Source organism: Castor canadensis, chromosome 8, assembly GCF_047511655.1.
Source record: "Castor canadensis chromosome 8, mCasCan1.hap1v2, whole genome shotgun sequence".
NCBI lineage: Eukaryota > Metazoa > Chordata > Mammalia > Rodentia > Castoridae > Castor > Castor canadensis.
In genome coordinates, this window is record NC_133393.1 from 35,720,286 (window position 1) to 35,739,250 (window position 18,965).

At 40.1% G+C, this 18,965-nt stretch overlaps 1 protein-coding gene across 7 annotated transcripts in view; it reads left to right on the plus strand.

Moving 5' to 3' along the window:
* Mboat1 (membrane bound glycerophospholipid O-acyltransferase 1) overlaps window positions 1-18,965 on the plus strand; it is a 97,236-nt gene that overhangs the window by 34,910 nt on the left and 43,361 nt on the right. For 5 of the 7 annotated variants that reach the window (XM_074082801.1, XM_074082802.1, XM_074082803.1 and 2 more), the window contains 2 exons: window positions 12,814-12,959; window positions 14,237-14,314. The exons of 1 other annotated variant lie outside the window; for it this stretch is intronic. In XM_074082801.1, coding sequence (XP_073938902.1) covers window positions 12,814-12,959; window positions 14,237-14,314 — 224 coding nt within the window. Of the gene's footprint in view, window positions 1-11,213; window positions 11,633-12,813; window positions 12,960-14,236; window positions 14,315-18,965 lie in introns of those variants that run through there. One more of the 7 variants, XM_074082805.1, reaches the window with a different exon arrangement.

The window sequence follows — 18,965 nt, forward strand, 5'->3', positions numbered from 1 at the left end:
TAAGACAGAATCACAGGTATTCCTGTTTTGGTAGTCTCTTTATCCCACAGTGGCCACCAAGCTTTGGGCCCCTCATTCTTGGAGTTGTTGCCTTTGTGTCACACACTAGCTCTCCCCACAGATCTCTATTTTGTAAAAGCTAAGTGGCAAGGTGTTTTATTTTCAAATTAAACTAAATTAAAATTAATTTTGTTTTGAGACTTTTGAGAATTTCACAACACACTCTAAGATAATTGGTCACACCCTAGGGTGTTGCATAAGAAATAGTTCTGCATTTTCCACCGTCCCCAAAGAGCTCATTCATAGTAACATCTTAAATAACAAGTGGCCTTTTTGGGGGTAGGAGAGCATATATGGTTATGGAAAGAATTTTCTTTGCAGTGTTAAATAAAGCTTTTAGCAGGAAAGAGAATGTTCATGTCAGAATTTTTGGGTAGAAGGCAACATAGGTTGTCAGGAAAAGAAGCCATTTGGGAGTTTGTTTCTCATTTTCTCTTTAAATAACTTTATTTAACCTCTGAATTTTACCCACTGGGAAAACACTGATGATATTTGTATTACTGCTTCCTTAGTGATGTGAAACACCCAAATACTCTGTGTGTGTGTGTGTGTGTGTGTGTGTGTGTGTGTGTGTGTGTGTGTGAGAGAGAGAGAGAGAGAGAGAGAGAGAGAGAAAGGAGAGAGAGGGGAGGAGGAGATGGGAAAGGAGGGAGAGGGAGAGGAGTGGGGGGAGAGGAGAGCTTTTTTTTCTTTAAAGAAGAAAGACACTATAGTATCATAGTATAATTGATTGGTGCTGATTGGGCTTATTTTTTAAATTAATTTTACTACTTCAAATGCAAATGTCTAAGAACTTAAAAATAGCTAGGAGATTAAAAATTGAGTAATGTATGTGATCTCCTTAAATCTCATTTGGGAAGACAATGGTCTACTTGCATCTTTACATTGAGGATACATCAGTTCTTTGATTGTGTAGGAGCTTATGCATTTGTTAGGTCATTGTGATTCGGGGGAGGTCTTTTCATCATTTTTTAAAAAAATTTTGGAGGTACTGGGGTTTGAACTCAGGGCCTACACCTTGAGCCACTCTGCTAGTCCTCCCCTGCTTTTTGTGTTAGGTATTTTTGAGATAGGTCTCCCGAACTATTTGCTGGGGCTGGATTTGAACCATGATCCTCTTGATCTCTGCCACCTGAGTAGCTAGGATTGTAGGAGTGAGCCACTGGTGCCCAGATCTTTTCATCATTTATATGCTTTATGCTGAAGGTGGTACACAGAAATTGGTCACAAATAATTAGTGCCTTTGAGCTTTTCTTCTCTGGACTCTATTGGGTAAATAGTTTGATGGAACAAAAGAAATGATCATAATAATATCTAGCATGCATCGGTCATTTAATGCTGTGACTGATCACTTCAGTTGTATTAACTCACTCAGTTCCATGAGAGTAGTTACGTAATTCCCATTTTATGGAGGAAGAGCGGGAGGCATGGGCTGAACAATGTTGCTGAGGTTATACAAACAGAGTTAGGGCGGGATTCTGTCTCAAGTAGTCTGCTAAGAGGGAAGGTGGATGATAGGTGTAGAAGGTTGTGGATGGGGGAACTGTGAGATTTTTTCCTTGTGCATCTCTATTGTTCAACTTAAAAGTGAGCACTTATTAATTTTATAATAAAATGAAATTGATGAAAAATAAAGTATGGCTTCTTGTGATTGACTTCACTTAGAGGTAGCTTTACTAGATGTTTGGAGGAAGAACCTGAAGTCTTATAGGATTGAATATTAGGTTGCCTATGTTGAATGACTTTTACTCATTTGAATGGATCGATAGTTTCCCTCTTTACTTTAAACCTTCTGTGAAAAGTGGGTACACACTGTGCTAAGCCTTCCTTGTAGTCATCTGTCAGTGAGTGAAGCAGGGTGTTTGGAGTGGCAAGGAAGTGTCAGTCAAAAGATAGTCACAGTTTGTCAGCCAGCATATATGCATGACCTATCAAAAGTGTCAATCAGAAAAGAGGTCATAGTTCACATTGGCCATGTAGCTTTGAACTCACTTATAAAGTGGAAGCAAGATCTGTCCATACAGTCAGGAAACTTTGGCCCCATTAACCCTTTCCCTCTATGGACCAGTTTCCTTTATCCACACAGCAGGGGGCTTGGGTTAGGTATTTGCTAATAATCTAAGATTCTCTGGTCTTTTTTATTCCTTTAATTACTGTAACAGTCTCTGACTTCCTAGATAGCAGTGGGGTAAGTAGAAGCTATGATCTCAGCCCTGGCTGACTATTAGAATCACTTGGGAGAAATTTTTTAAAAAAGAAAAAAAATGCTCCCCTAATTCTAATCCAGAGTAGGGCTCTAGCACCTAGCATCAGTTTTTTTTTTTTTTTAATTTTGTTTTAGAAGGAAACTTAAAAAAATTTAATTTTAACTTTAGTTTCTTAAACATGGCTCCCTGGATGACTTCGTGTTTATTGTTGAGAGCCATATCTTAAATTGGTCTTGCTAGTTAGTTGACTTTACAGTTTGTAGTTCAGCTAATACTTGTGGAGTTTACAGAGTACTTTCATGTTCCATTAGTGCTGACTGCAATCTTGTGGAGAGATGTCGTTATCCCACATAACAGTGAAAATAGTGGCAGTCCCTTAGTTGAGGTTACTTATCACTGTGGCATCAGAATGAAAGAAGATGACTCCATGCTCAGCTGGGTGGACCTGGGTCACGTGAACAGTGTCATATTTTTATATACGTACACATAACACACACATATATGCACTCACACATTATATGAAATATATGTACAAAATATATATGTGTAGAGGCCTAGGGCCCTTCACTCAGACCCTTATTCCTAGATGGGCCTCTCTAGCCCCTGCACTCCACTTTACATCCATTCCATGTCCAAGGCTTGTGGAGGGCCATGGGAAGGCATGCAGAACCTGAGTCAGGATGCTACATTTTGTGTCTGAAATGTCCCCAAATGCCCATTTGTTAAAGACTTGGTCCCCAGCGCATAGGATCCTTAAGAGGTGAGGCCTAGCTGGAGAAAGCTAGGGCACTGGGAGCACACTATGACGGAATAGTGAGACTCCAGCCCGTTGTGGCCACCTGAGGTGAACAGGCCTCTTCTACCATGCATTTCTGCCATGATGTACTGTGCTGCCATAGGCCCAAAGCAACAAGTCAAAGTGATTATGGACAGAAACTTCTGAAATTATGAGCCAAATGTACCTTTTGTCTTGTAAAGTTGTTTATCTCAGGTATTTGTCACTGGGGTGGAAAGCTGATTGACACACAGTACATCTGAGTTCTAGTCCCAACTCTGACACTCAGCGGCTATGTGACCCAGATCAAGTCACTTACTATCTCAGGGATCTGGTGACTTCATGAGATATTGCAAGCAGGTGGAGAGGTTGAGTTAGATAAACCTTCACATGGTGGATAAGCAGGTAGGCTGGGGAACCAGACTCTCTGAGTTCAAATCCAATGTGGCCACTGACAAGGTGTGTGAAATTTTAGCAAATTTCTTAACCTGTCTGTGACTTAATTTCCTTAGCTATAAAATGGATGCCTCAAAGAACCTCAGAGTCAGGCTGGCAGAATGGTTCAAGTGGTAGAGCTCTTGCCTAGCAAGGGTGAGGCCCTGAGTTCAAGCCCCGGCACCGCTCCCACAAAAAAGGCAAAAGGACTTGGGCCAGTATCTGGCATATAGTCAGTACCACAAATACTAGCTATCATCGTCACTATTAATAGCTTTTTAAGCTGGCTAACAATAGAATTGATTGTAATAGGGGAATTTTACTTCCAGAGATGGGGGTGACAGTATGCTTGAGCTTAGGATTAGTCAGGGCTACTGCATGGTCCTGAATTTAAGTCAGTCTTCCCTGACTCCTGCACCAAGAATGATAAGGATCTGGTTTCTGGGGTTGGAAGACAAGCTGGAGGTGGATCCCGAAAAAGATATGGCCTACATATTTTAAGATTTTTTTTTCCTTGCCATGCCTAAAAAGACAGCACAATCACCCCTCCCATATCCATTGGAATCCATTTTAAAGGATTTTTATTCTAAATTATAACTAATATATGTAGTACAATATTTTCAGAATAGTGTAAACCAGAAGTCTTCCTGTGAAATTTGCACTCTTACCAAGCATGTGAGGATTGTTTTGCTGAGAGTTCAGAGGAATGATTTTATTCCAGAGCAACAGATGGCTTGCTCTGAGCTGGTGAAGGAGGCTTGCTGTGTGAGTATCATTGGAAGGGACTCTTGACCCTACTGAGGTTGCTTCAAATCCCCTTCTACACAAGACTAAGATCTTGAGAGGCAATGATTACATGCTACCCTACTGCCTCAGAGTGCTGCCCTATGGCTGAGTGTTTTCAGGACTTTGTGTTTTAGGTTCCTCAGTGAGCATCTGTCCTCCAGAAGATTAAATGAGATAATAGATGTGCCATAAACACTTGCTCAATACAATGGTGATTGTCACTGCTTTAAAGCTTGTGTGTTTAAAACAAAGGCCAAAGGACAATGGACTTTCTCCAGATGTATAAAATATTATAGGCTGCCAAGTTTTGACAGAGGTGGTTACAGCAAGGCAGGAGCAGCAGCTGAGAAGCCCCCTGAGAAGCTGCATTTGCTGGGCACCTCTAACCAGTTGACTCCAGCTTGTGCATTTGCCTTGGGTCCTGTTTACTTTCCACCTGTAGGAACAAGGACAGTGAAGTCTGTTTCATCTCATGGGTGTGGGTAGAGGATTTTTATTGGGTAGTGTCATGGGCTGAACTTACATGTTGAAGTCCTAACCCCCTGTATCTCAGAATGTGACTGTATTTGGAGATAGGGTCTTTAAAGAAGTGATTAAATTAAAATGAGGTCATTAGGGAGGGCTATAATCCAATCTGACTGGTGTCCTTATAGGCAGAGATTACGACACAGACATACACAAAGGGAAGACCACGTGAAGACAGAGGGAGAAGAGTCCTATCCACAAGCCAAGGAGAGAGGCCTCTGGAGGAACCAGCCCTGCTAATACCCTGCCTCAGAGTCCAGCCTCCCGAACTGTGTGGGGCTAAATTTCTGTTGTTGAAGCCACCCAGTTATGACCGCTGTGTTATGTGGCCTAGAAAATTACTCTAGGTAGGTAGTAAATTCTCCCTGAGTGATAGTGTTTTGGGGGCAGATGCTGGGAGACAAGAGGACATAGTATAGAACAGTGAGGAGCTAAGGCCAGATTTCAAACCCCAGTGGATCACACACAAACCTTGTGATTTCAGCCATTGTGAGGAACCCCTTTGCTCTTCCTTTCCTTCCTGTGTATATGGGAGCAAGCTACCTCATAAGGTTGTTCAAAGACCTAAATGACTCATTTATGTAAGGTTTTTCATTGTCCTTGACACATGGAAAGCACTCAATAAAAAACTTTTATAGTCACGATGTGATGAAATATCAATTAAAAGTTTGTTTGACTATAAATTATGTGCATTGATTATCCACCTTAAATAATATTTGCTTATCCACAAGCTTGGGAAAAATGGACTCATTGCATATTGAAGAACATGTCTTGCTGACATTCCAAAGAGTTGGGAATGAAAGAATAAAAAGGATCTCTTTGAAAGTGCAAAGTAGCTAAAGAGTGTGGTCACAAACACTTTTTGTTCTGTGGTACAGAAGGGAATAGCATTTTTAGTTCTTTTTTTTGTAGGAGGCAATGCAAAAGAGTACTGTTTGTGGTAGGAGAATGACGTGCTTTAAATAAGGGATTGTTTAATCAGGTTGGTTTTGTCTTGGCTCATATAAGGAAGTGTGCCGAGAAAAACATTCCAGGCCTGGACAGTTGCCTGCGCCTCATTGGTGAGCCACTGGTAAAGCACTGTAGGAGGAGAAGTAATTTTGGCCTGTAAATATTTGCTATTTGTTAAAAATAGCATGTTTGAAAAAAAAATAGCACGTTCATATCTCTTCATTAGGAGAAGGCAGTATTTTTAAGCCCTGACAAAGTTTGTTTTTAGTTGGAATCCATGAATGCCATGGAACAGAAATCCCCACGTACTGCCTTTATAACAGCATGTGAGAGTAGAAAGATTTAAGACTCACATTTGAAAACTGTAGCACAGTTTAATTGGGGTAGTGAAATAAGAAGTCAAACACTCAGGCCTGCGTTTTATTTCCTTGCAGTGACTTTGAGATCTTGCAAGAGCTGTGGAAACTTGAGTGCTTGCTGAATCTGAAATATGCCAGTCTTGCTTGTGTTTAGGAATCTGATCCACAAGACAGCTGTGCTCTACTGTTTCTTTATGCAGATGAGGCCACACAATACTTGAATTGTGGAGAACATATCGTTGGATGTCATGAGTGAAAGTGCAGCTTTCATTGCTCTGGAGGCAATGGAGTGGTAGAACAAAAACTTTGCATGTGTTCCCTTTAAATGTGAAGGGTTTATTAAAGAATGTCATGGTGCATACTTTTTTGTTCCCTTTGGCCACCCACATCACTACTCTTGACATTTTGCTGCCTGCAAGAAGTATCTTTTTCTTCAAGATGAATTTTTAAAATAGATTTACTTTTACCATTTATGCCTAACTCCTCCCTAAACTTTATTTGTAGGTGCTAATGAGTGCAATCCTGAGTATAGAATAAGTACAATTGAATAAGGATATGTGTGTGTGTGTGTGTGTATGTGTGTCTCTGTGTGTGTTATGAGTATATGGGAAATTCCACAATTTCACAATTCCAAATTGCACAAAATAATTTACAAAAAAATTTGCTTAGGTTCCTGTTACTCTGATATGATATCCATATTCAACTTTACATGTTTATCTTTGTTCTTTTCTATATATCACTACTGTTTTTTTCACATAGTTGTAAATATACACACAATTTTATATTTTACTTTTTATAAGTTTCAGCAAATGTTTTTTGTTTTATTACAGGCTGTTTTTAATGCCCAGTTTTAACAATGGCTTACTACTTATTTGGTGGGACTGAAGTTTGAACTCAGGGCTTTCTGGTTGCAAAGCAGGCATTCTATCACTTGAGCCACAGCTCCAGTGTGCTCTGGCTATTCTGGAGATGGGGTCTTTCGAACTATTTGCCAGAGCTGGCCTTGAGCCGTGGTCTTCCCAATCTCAGCCTCCCAAGTAGCTGTGATTATAGGAATGAGCCACTGGAACTGGCTAATGGGTAACTATTGTATGGAGTGGATTTACTATTGGTTACTATCCCTCTAGGTAGCTTTTTTCATTTTGTCTTGGAACTAATGCCCCAAGACTGTTCTGCATTTAGCTTTTTTAAATCTAATGAATAAATTTCCAAGAATTAATCAAAAGCTGTGCCTTATAAAAAATCCTACCATATTACTTCTGAAAAGGATGATGATAAAGATACATAATTCAGGTTGTTTGATATGCTAACCAGTGCCTACTAATTGGTGAACTTTCAGATCCCTTCTCTTAGCTCCTACAGATAATGTTGAGATAACATTTTTTTCATGTTAAATTTTTGTGCACATTTTAAATACTGGTAATAGTAGTTGCAGACACAGATATGCCAAAACTGTAACCTTTTAGTTTCTCTCTATGAAATTGAATGTACTTTCAAGCTACAATGCCAGTTTCAGGCAATTCACTTCCAATGCAAAACTGGTTTCCTTATGTGGTTGTCTACTATCACCAGGGAATGATCTGAGTCATGAGGTGTTTGCATATCTTCCTGGTCTTCCAAGAGCTGCTGGTCCTGCCACCTCAGCTCATGTGGAGCTCATCCTTCTGGTCTTGGTTGGCCTCTTTTTGCTGCATCTGCTATTGCCTGTATCCCCCTCCATGGCTCTGTGTGGCAGGTTCACATGTGATGGTCTCAACCACAAGACCTTTCCAGGTCTGCCATGTCTTGTCTCACTTCTCTGCTGTTCCCAGAGCCTGGGAGAGGGCCCTAAGAAGCTACAGCTTCAGTATCCAGTCAGCCTTCTGGGAACATGCTTTCCTGCAGGACTGGCCACTGCATTTTATTGCTGTCCAAGCAGCCAGGCAGCTGTCTCTTTCTAGATACTTCCATTGTTTCTCCTGACCCCCGTTAGATCCCACCAGTTTTTGTGCTCTTTCCACCCTTCTACTCACATATCTAAGTGCCAGTTCTGTGCCCGTCCCCAACTAGAGACACCCCACCCCCATTTTTTTTCTAGTAACAGGGATTAAGCACAGGGTCTTGTGTTTGCTATGCAAGCACCCTACCACCTGATTCACGCCCCCAGTCATTTTGCTTTTAGTTTGTTTTTCAGATAGGGCTTCATGCTTTGCACAGGTAGACTTCAGACTGCAATCTTCCTACCTTCTCCTCCCTAGATGCTGAAATTATGGGTTTACAGCATAAATGTCCTCTTTACCACAGAGGACATTCCCTCTTAAGCCTACTGACCAAGTACTTGATTGCCTTTTGTGCAGAAAAATAGCCTTTCTATCATTCAGAGTTTTTCTTCCCTCCATAGTTGGAATAGAAACTCTTCCTATTAATTTATTCAACTTTGCTTTTGATTTATGAAGATAAATTTTTAAAAGTAAAAGTTTCAGGTTTGTCTGCTCTAGGTTTATAAAATCTACTTAGGAACTGAAAATGCAGAGATTGACTCTGTCCTGGGCTGTATTTTTCACTGTAGAAGAAAGGATGCAGAAGACTTGGGCTGCCATGTGAATGTTGAGTGGGAGAGAGAACAGGTGCAAGGCAAGTGAGTTCTAAACAACATAACAGTAGCTACCACTTCCTGAATTTATTCTATGCACTATTTGTGCAACAAGTGTGAATTTTGTAGATATAGAATAATTTAATAAAAAGTGCAGGTGCTGTTGCAAATGATCATATATATTAACTTCTCTAGCCCCAGGACAACCTGGGGGATGATGGGCAAGGAGGAAACCAGTCAGACACTAAGGGTGATCAGACATGGAGAATGCAGGGATTCTTGCTAAAACTAGATTTTATAAAGAAGTGTACATTTGGACTTAGGAGAAGTTTCAGGAGCCTCATGAAGGTTTGGTCAAGAAAGGAATCTTTGTCAGTTCAGACAATACAATCACTGTTAGGTTGCATTTTCCCCCAGTTAGATAATAAACTCCTTGAAGGTAGGGAACAAAAATTCTGTGGGGAGCAGATTATGAGAAGCCTATGATAACTTGACATAGCACAGCTGTGCCCAATGATCTACAGGCTGAGTTTGGCACAGCCCCAGCCGCAGAAGAGATGGAGAAGGCAAAATGCAGCACAGCTGCTTTTCCTAAGTTGTTTACGTTCAGAGAAGTAAGAATGCAGGTTTCTCTTGTTTCAGTGTCACTCCCTTCCCCAAGAACTGTTGCTGCACCTCCTTGTTTACCACTGGATATAAAAGACTCACTGAAGGAGGACAGGAGGCTTTTTGATGGGAGGTTTTTTGATGGGGGATTTTGATTGGCTGCTGCTGCCACTGCTGCTGCTGGTGTGTCTCCACCAGAGCAGCTTTCTGCACTGGGAACTTTATATATAGGCTTTAAAAAGCTAAGTTAAAGAAAAGCTAAAGAGAACATGGGACAGTGCAAGTCTAAGGGCCGAGACTTTAAGAGTTATGCTAATGCAGTCTTTAGATGCGGCTGCTGTTTGTCTACAAGTCTGAGCACTGAGACTTTAAGAAAGCTAAAGAGAGAACATGGGACAGTGCAAATCTGAGCACAAAGACTCTAAGAGAAATTAAGCTAAAGAAAGCTAAAGAGAAAACATGGGATGGAGCAAGTCAAGGAAAAGAGACTTTAAAGAACAGAAAAGAAAGACTTTAGAAGCAAGGCCTTGAAGAATAAAGATAGAGAAAAGAAGCAAAGTAAATGAAGAGAATAATACAGAAAAGAAGCAATGAGGCTGTTGTGTGTCTCTATCCAAGCCCCTAGGACACCTGACCCCAACTTTATGCATATCTGTCTGCCTATCCTTTGTCCTTTCTGCATCTCTGTTGCCCCCAGTGAGCCCCAGTTAGGTTCTGTAGTAGCAGGAGTGAGAGAAAGCTCGCTCTAACCCACAAGATGTCTAATTCAATGGGTCTGGGGAGAGTGAGAATGTGCATTTCTAACAAGTTCTCAGGTGACCTATTGCTCCTGGCCTTAGGACTACACTTTTGAGAACCACTGTTCTGTCCCCTGAATCATTCATCATGTGCAAATGCTCCATAATCAGTGGGCAAACCAGAAAGAATGGAGGAAATTTCTCCATGGCTGCTTTCCTGAGTAAATATATTTCACCATGGCTGTAGGCTAGTGCCTGGGCTGAGAGGATGAGGGAACACAGGCTTGATTTCCTACATTTCCTACAGCTGGTATTAGCTTTTTGACTTTCCAGTTGCTAATTCCTTTACATTTTGAAACTTGTAAGGTGATCACTTTTTTCTCTATATATTTTGTGTGTGTGTGAATGCAGTTATTGGCTGTTAATTTAGGCTAGATAAAAAGATATGACCACATTTTGCATAATGGACTCATAAGTCACTTTCTTTGTGCCTCTTAAGGTAAAAGAGAAGGTGGACAATTGTGGGAACAGGTTTTTGGGAAGACTGCAAATAAACTCCAAATAAAGAGAAAATTCAATAGTCGTTTAAAAACTGAAATAAAGATTCTCTGAAAGTGTTATTTTCTATGAATTATAAAGGAGTCAAAGATGAAATTTTTTGAAATTGAAATAGGACCCTTGTGAGGACAAGATATGATAGGGTCTCATGCTCCATTTTGTGTGTGTGGTTGTCAGAGGGGAGGGTACTGGGACTTGAACTCAGGGCCTTGCATTTGCTGGGCAGGTGCTGGACTACCTGAGCCACATCTGCAAGCCCTGGTTCTCGTGCTCTTAATCCATTAAACCTGTGACCCACCAAGAGTTTCTTTGGTGAATGAAGGAGATTAAAGTGACAGTGTATGGTTGGTGGGCTTCAAACACCTATATGAAATAGAGCTAAATAACCTCTTGCAATTGCTTTAAGTGGGGTGGGAGGGGGCTTAGGAGAGATGATGGGGGCAATGTAAGTAATACACAATATAAGTCTAATTGGAATTGTTACTATGATTCCTTTCCCTGTATAATGAATATATCCTAATAAAAATTTATAATAATAAGAAAAGAGTTTCTTTCCTCCCTTGTCAACATATAAAATGTACCTTTTCCTTATCCTCTTATTACAAGAAAAAACCCATCAGATGTAGGATAATGCCAGAACCTGTATCTTGCATAGGAAAATCCTCTTAAACCATGAGGAAGATAATTTTTAAAAATACCATCCTCACGGCTACCAAAAATGACCAGACCTCAGACCACCCCAGCAGCCTCATAAAATGCCTGTTCTTTTCTCTCTGAATCCCCCAAAATCAGTGCTGCCCCTTCCTCAACTCTTTGCCTTCTAGTTAAAACTTGCCTGAGAGTTTGTGCACCCGTCTCAGTTTTTATTTCTATAGTCACTGGAACAAAGTTCCCTCATGTACATTATCACAAGGTATTGCTGCCTTTTATTGGAACAACAAAGTGAGCTCACATGGAGTGGAGTCCACCGCCTCCAGCCCTATCTCCTAGAACAGCCCGAAAGAGTTTCTTAACGGCTGCAGTTTGTCACAGCATGGAAAACCACTGAAGAAAAGCTGAGGGTTCGTGCATATCTCCAGTCTTTTCTATTATTATTATTAATTGTCTTCTAAAAGTGAATTGAAACTGAAATTTTCATTTTGAATACTTTGAAGAATTTGTTACTTTTCTAATTTTTATTTGATATTTCCTATGGATTTCAGGGAATTGTTTTACATTTTATTTTAGGTGATTTTTTTGTTGGTTTGTTTTGTTTTGTACAGCTGGAGGATAAACCCAGGGCTTTGCATCTGCTAAACAAGTTCTCTGCCACTGAGCTAGGCTCACAGCCTCTAGGTCAAATGGGTTGGGTCACCGAGATTTTTTTCCTAAGGAAATTTGGTGTCTATCTTGCATAGTTGACCAGGCCTGGCCCTGGAACTTTATTTATCTACCTTTATATTTATTTATTTTAGTATTGTTGTACCGGGAATACATTGGGACATTTATATAAGTTCTTATAATGTATCTTAGTTAAATTTACCCCCTCCATTACTCTCCTTTATCCCCCACTTCCCCCCATTCCGAGAATAGTTTCAACAGGTCTCATTTTTCCATTTTCACACATGAGTACATCATATTTCCACTATTGGCACTGGAACGTTAATGTAGAACTCTCTCTTTTGTGACTCTTTAGTGTCATGCCTTAATTTTGAAGAATGCATTAACTTACTTGGTGCTAATTTAAAATGAGAAAACTAGTCAGAAAACACAGGATGGCCACCTTGAAGAAGCCTTTGAGTTTTAGGTGCCAAACAAGGGAACTCTCTTGCCCAACTCTGCCTCTCTCAAAGAACACATTCTTTCTCTTAAGGTAGTGCTAGAAGTGGGAAAAGAAGGATAGCCAACAGAGCTCACTGTCAGCTTAGACTTGTGTGGGGCTGTGAGCCTGGCTCAGGTGGTAGAGCACTGCTTAGTAAGAGCAGGGCCCTGAGCTCAAACTCCAGTACTGCCCCTGTGTGTGGGAGGGAAAGCAGCCTGGACTAGCTTTAAGGGGCTGGAGAAGAAACCATTGGGCTTATCGTTTCTTACACCACATGAAGATATTTCATATTTATTTTATCTCTTATCCTCTTTCAAACAAACATTCAGTTGAGGAACAGAACTAAATGTAAGTTTGAGATGCATCTGGATGTAGAAATGTAAAAGAAAGAAAGCAAATTTATACATAGACAATACAGTAAAGGTTCTTCTTTTCCCACAGGTTAACTTTGTGGCCTGCCAGCTCTTTGCCTTGTTTGCTGCTTTCTGGTTTCGCATCTACTTACATCCTGGTAAAACCAGTTCCCAGGTTCGGCATGCGTTTGCCACCATTTTGGGCATTTACTTCGTCATTTTTTGTTTTGGCTGGTGAGTATGAACCTCATAAATGGTAATATTTATCACTTGGATGTTCTGAAGTGGTATTCTTGGCACTGCAGAAATGTAAGAAATATATGGCTGGTTTGGTGGTGCATGTCTCTAATCCCAGTATTGGGGATATGGAGGTAGGAGGATTGAGAGTTGGAAACCAGCCTAGGATACGTAGTGAGTTCAAGGCCAGTCTGAGTTACATAGTGAGACCCTGTCTCAAACCAGGGGCTGGGAATGTAGCTCAATGGTAGAGCATTTGCCTAGTATGTGCGTGGCTTGGGTTTGGTCTCCCAGCACTGTGAAAGTAAACAAAATAATAAAATTATGGATGTATATGGTGTTATAAATACCATGTTGTACATACGTATTGAAAAACTTTATAATATTGTAAATACCTTACTATAAAATAATAGGGATGTTGCAGGAGCTTCCATTAGAGATAAGAGCTTGGAACCAATTAACTGACAACCCACTGGAAGTCATGCAGTGAATTTTTTCTTACAATTAGACTTCTGCAGATCTCCCTGGGCCATGTAAATGGATGATATCAGGTTTCATTTTTCCCAAAAAGGAACCTTTCCTAACCTTTACAGACATTGGCGTATTTCTTATATTACTGCTGGAGACACTGGTGTTAATCAAAAAGGTTTTAGTGCATGTCTTAGTGACTGTGAGTCATCCTCTACAAGAGGGAGCAATGCCTGTTATAATCTGGAGATTGGACTTTACTAAGCTGAGCAGATAACCCTGGGTGTGGTACTTCTTTGGGAAAAAGTTTCTGAGTCTTAACATTTCTAGAAGCATATCTTCAGGAAATGTGTGGATTTGTTCAAGGTACCAGCATATCACTCCTAATCCTTCAACAGACATTTGTAAAAGAATCAATATTTTGAGTCAGCCACCTTGTAAAAGCCTTGGTATCTGGGGAAACCTGATTTTGTTAGTGGTACTTTAAAGCTTAAGAAATGAGGTCCTGTAGCAAGAACTCCTCTCTCTGGACTCTCCATTGTGTAAGGATGTGGACAAAGTGTGAGCATTCTGTCTATGGGCTCCTGGCATTGCGGGTACCAAGGCTGGCAAACTATGGGCAGATTCAGGGTGTCATTCCCAGATAAGGCATCTCAATCATGTGCAGTAGCAGTGCTTGACTCACTTCCTGTCCCATGACCGCATGGCTGATGGCTTGCTTTTTTGCAGGGTGAAGGTAGAGTAGGTAACAGGTATGTTAATGTGAAATACTCAGTGTCTGCCTTTCCCTTCCTTCTGTTTTAAAGGTACTCGGTGCACCTTTTTGTGCTGGTATTAATGTGTTATGGGATCATGGTGAGTGCAAGTGTATCCAATATTCACAGGTAAGACCCTGGTGAGGCTTTTTGGGTGTTTGTTTGTTTGTTTTTTTGCAGTACTGAGGTTTGAGATCAGGGCCTTGTGCTTGCTTGGCAAGGCCTCTACACTCAAGCTACACCCTTAGCACTGTTTTGCTTCAGTTATTTTTCAGATAGGGTCTGGGACAAGCCTTGGCCCATGATCCTCCTACCTCTGCCTCCCTGTAGCTGAGATTATGGGCATGTACCTCTATGCCTGCCTTGAATGTATATAATATATATATGTGTGTGTGTGTATGTGTGTGTATAAAATATAAGAAAGAGTGGGATAACACTTTTTTAATATGAGGGGATTTCATAATTCCATACATGCATACAATATACCTTGAACAATTTCACCCCCTCCATTATATTTCCATTCCCCCTCTGCCTCTTCCCCCTTTTTCAAATAGTTTGGTGGGTTTCATTATGACATTCATAGGTATATATATAGACTACTTCTATCCTCTTCACCCCTCAGTATACTTTCTTTTCCCCCTTCTCCCTCCCACTGCCTCCTCCAGATAGTCTCCTGAGTTGTACATTGTTAACTTTTTGCCCAGGCTGACCTTGAACTATGAGCCTCCTGATCTCTGCCTCCCAAGTAGCTGGGATTACAGGTGTGAGCCACCACCATGCCTGACCCTTTTTGTGATCTTTGAAATGTATTTCCAGGGGAAATGTGTACTTTTCCTGTTCTCCACAAGTGGTGGATCTTAGTTTCTGCAGAATATCAGAGGGAGGGATAAGAGTCCTTAGAGATGGCTTCATTTAAAAAAATGGGATGCAAATTGGGTCTTGGATGAAAGAAAGTCTGTCAGGCAGCTCTATTTGTGATAGCCCCAAACTAGAAACAACTCAGAAGTCCAGTATAATAGAATACTTCTCAGCAATAGGAAAGAATGAGTGCTGGATATATGGAAGACATGGATCCATGCCAAAATAAATATGTGAAATGAAGGAAGTCATGTGATGTCTATTCTAGAAAATACAAGCTAGTTTATGGTGACAGATGATCAGAAATTACTTGGGGTAAGATGGTGCAGGGAGATGAAGAAATCCTCTAGGGACTGATACACATGTCACCCACCTTGAATTTGGTGATGGTTTTCTGGATGTATACATATATCAAAACTTATTAAGTTGTGTGCTTTAAATATGTACACTAAACCTACTTAAAATAAATAGTTTTGCTATGATATTTTGATTTCAAAATACAGAAGTGACATAATTCTACCTTGAAGGCTACATGCCTGGATGAGCATTTGAGATACCCAGGGTATCTATTTTATTTTGTTTCTTTTCCATGGTCTTTGTGAAAACTGTGTTGACTCTGCCTTTTGGGAACTAGAATGTAAATTCTGTGAAAACAAAGACTTTCTCTCTTTTGCTCACTGTTGTATCCTTGAAACTTAGAACAATACATGGCAAAAGTAAGGGCTCAATAAATATTTATGGAATGAGTGACTGAATTGCTTCTAAAAGGTATTTATTCTTTTATGGTTTCTTTTCTGATGGCTTCTCTGAAGAAACACATGCCGTTCTCAGCTTCAATGAGCATTTGATTAATACAGCTATCAGCACAATAGTTTTCTTAAAAACATTGAATTTTACTTTTCAGTCTATAATTCTTTAGTTATAATTAATTTTTGGCTTGCAGAAGAAAATATTTTTTGCATGGTTTTAAACTTTACAGTCACTCAACTTAGTATCTAAATGAGCTCAGAAAATTTGAATTCCAATCATTTCTCTTCTCAGTGCCTTTCTTGAAAAGATAGTGTCATTCATTGCAGAAAGGAAATAGAAAGTCCATTTCTGTAATTTGGAAAGAATGGAGTTTGGAAGTATGTTATATGATGAGAGATTGATTATAAAAGCTTTTTTCTTAAAGTGTTGGTGGTAAGCATATGATATTTCCTGGCATTTCCTAAATATGAATTAATTCCACCCCCTACTGATTGGAATTTGTTAGCTCCATACGTTTATTTACTTATTTATGTATTTATTTATTTATAGTGTTATGCTGGGTGGGGGTACATTGTGGCATTTACAGAAGTTCTTACAATATATCAAATATATCATAGTTGAATTCACCCCCCCCCACACCATTCTTCTTTATTCCCTCCCTCCCTCCATTCCTGCATTCCTGGGATAGTTTCAACAGGTCTCATTTTTTCCATTTACATACATGTGTACACAGTATTTGTGCATATTCACTCTCCTACACCCTTTCCTCACGTCCCTCCCCCCACCACTGGTACCAACCTCCCCAGGCAGAACCTTTTCTGCTCTCGTGTTCTCCAGTTTTGTAAAAGAAAAAAATTGACATTTTTGTTTGTTTTAGATAGCTACACAGGGAATTTCCCTATGACATTTCCATGTATATGTATTATAACCCGGATTGATTCATCTCCTTTATTTTTCTTCTTTTCTATCTTAGTCTCCTTCTCATCCTCTATTTTTCTTCTTTTCTACCTTAGTCTCCTTCTTATGGTGGTTTCAGCAGGTTTAAAAATTCTATTTTCATTCTTGTATAGATAATATATCAACCATATTCACCTTCTTAACTTCCTTCTTTTACCCTCCCCCTCTCATATGTGACCTCCTCTTATCATGACCTGTTTTTCATAATATTGCTGTATTTGTATTAGGTCTGTATTATATCCTTACTTTTGAAATGCTGATGGGGCAAGGTCCACTTTTCAGAGAGTCAAGAACATACAAGCACACTTGTTCCGTGGCAGGCCCAGGTATCCAATATTCCAACCCAGTGACTAGAAACAGAACAGTCCACACTTGGCAGAGCTGAGTATTTATAGACAGGTGACGACTGTCTCCTCACAGTAATGTTGTCGTAGCAGAGGGCTCAGCTGTAAGAGTGAAAAGGAAAGATGCCAAATCAAATTCTCTTTTCTGTTTGCTTGTATGGTTGCCAGCATTGCAGAAGTAGGGAGTGGTTCATAGTTCCAGATGGATGGACCCAGTGTAAATTTTTAAAAAAGTATTCCAAGTTGTTTCTTCTTGAGTTGTTTCAGAGAAAGAAAGCCTTAGATTGGAGTTAGGAAATCTGAAATCTGGATAGATAATGCAGCTTCTTTGTACATTAGATTCCCCACCTAAATATGGGTTTATTATCAAGACATGATATCATGATTCTTTGTAAATTGTTTTCCTTTTTACATCTCTGAGTCAGTAATAATGAGTTCTGTCTTAAGACTTGGAAGAGGAGGGAGAATTAATGTTTGCTGCCACATCAAACTCACCTAGTTTTAGACTGCTTATTAAATGCTTGTAGAGAGCCCTAGGGGTACCACCTCTGTTTTCATCCCAAGCTACTCTGTTGGGTAGAATTTGCAGGCATCCATTTGCAGTAGACAGACCAACTAGAACAGAATATGGTTTGTATCTCCCAGGACAGAGGACTTGTGTGAGAGTCGGGGGTGCATTTATCCATTCTGGAGTCCCTGATGTATGCCAAGTCCTAGCCCAAACTCTCTTTAGTATATTTCGTTACTTTTAACACACACACACACACTATTATTTAATATAGCATTTAATGTTTCATAATTTCAAATATATTACTTCTAAGAGTTGCTTTCTAAGGCAGATTTTTGTTTCTGAGATGAAGAAAAAGATGCTCAGAGAAGTAAATAAGTACAGTTTGATGAATTTTCACAAAGTGAACACACCCATGTAATCCCAGCCAGATCAAGAAAAGAACATTAGCATCCTTCCTGTCTGAATCTGCCCACACCCCTCTTTTCCAAAATAAGCGCTCTGCCAACCTTACATACCACAGGTTACTTTTGCCAGTGCTGTTATTTGAACTCCCAATAGCCTGTCTCCAGAATACATGTTTTCTCTACAACTGCTGGATTTCTTGTACTTCTCAGGTCCAGCAGGGAGTGAATGCATTGCTCTGTTGTGTTAAGTTCAGCACTTGCTGCATCCTTGACAGTTGCATCTGGTTGCAACTGAGTTGAACCTGCTTTACCCTTGAGCTAGGGGGAGATCTGGATCTAACTCCTGTTAAGGTCAAAGAGTGGCTGGAATGACTGCATTTGATCTGGTCCTGGAAGAATCTGTCTTGCAAATCTATTTCGTGCTAATGCCTTGAGCTCATGAACTGGCTGGAGGAGGGGAATGGGTGCTGGAAGCAACAAGGCTGACTCCATTCTACTCCTGTTTAAAATTCTTCAGGGAGTTTGTTCTCAGGAATTTGCTTTGTTGTCTATCTTCCTGGTCTGGAAAGGCTTTAGGATGAATCCAAGGTAGGGAAAAATCTTTTTGTATAGCACAGGTTGAGAATCCCTTATCTGAAATTGTTGGGACAGTAGTATTTCAGATTTTGGAGTTTTTCAGTTTTTGGAATATTTGCATAGAATTTAATGGTTGAGCATCCTGAATCAAAAAATCTGAACTCTGAAATGCTTTGAAATCTGAAACTTTTTGAGGGCTGACATGACACTCCAAAATGTTTGGATGTCAGAACATTTTGGATTTCAGATATTTTCATGTTAGGGATGTTCAGTCTGTAACATCCTCTGTGTGTGTGTGTGTGTGTGTGTGTGTTGGTTGCTGGGGATGGAACCCAGGGCCTCACACATGCTAGGCAAGTGCTCTACTACTGAGCTACACC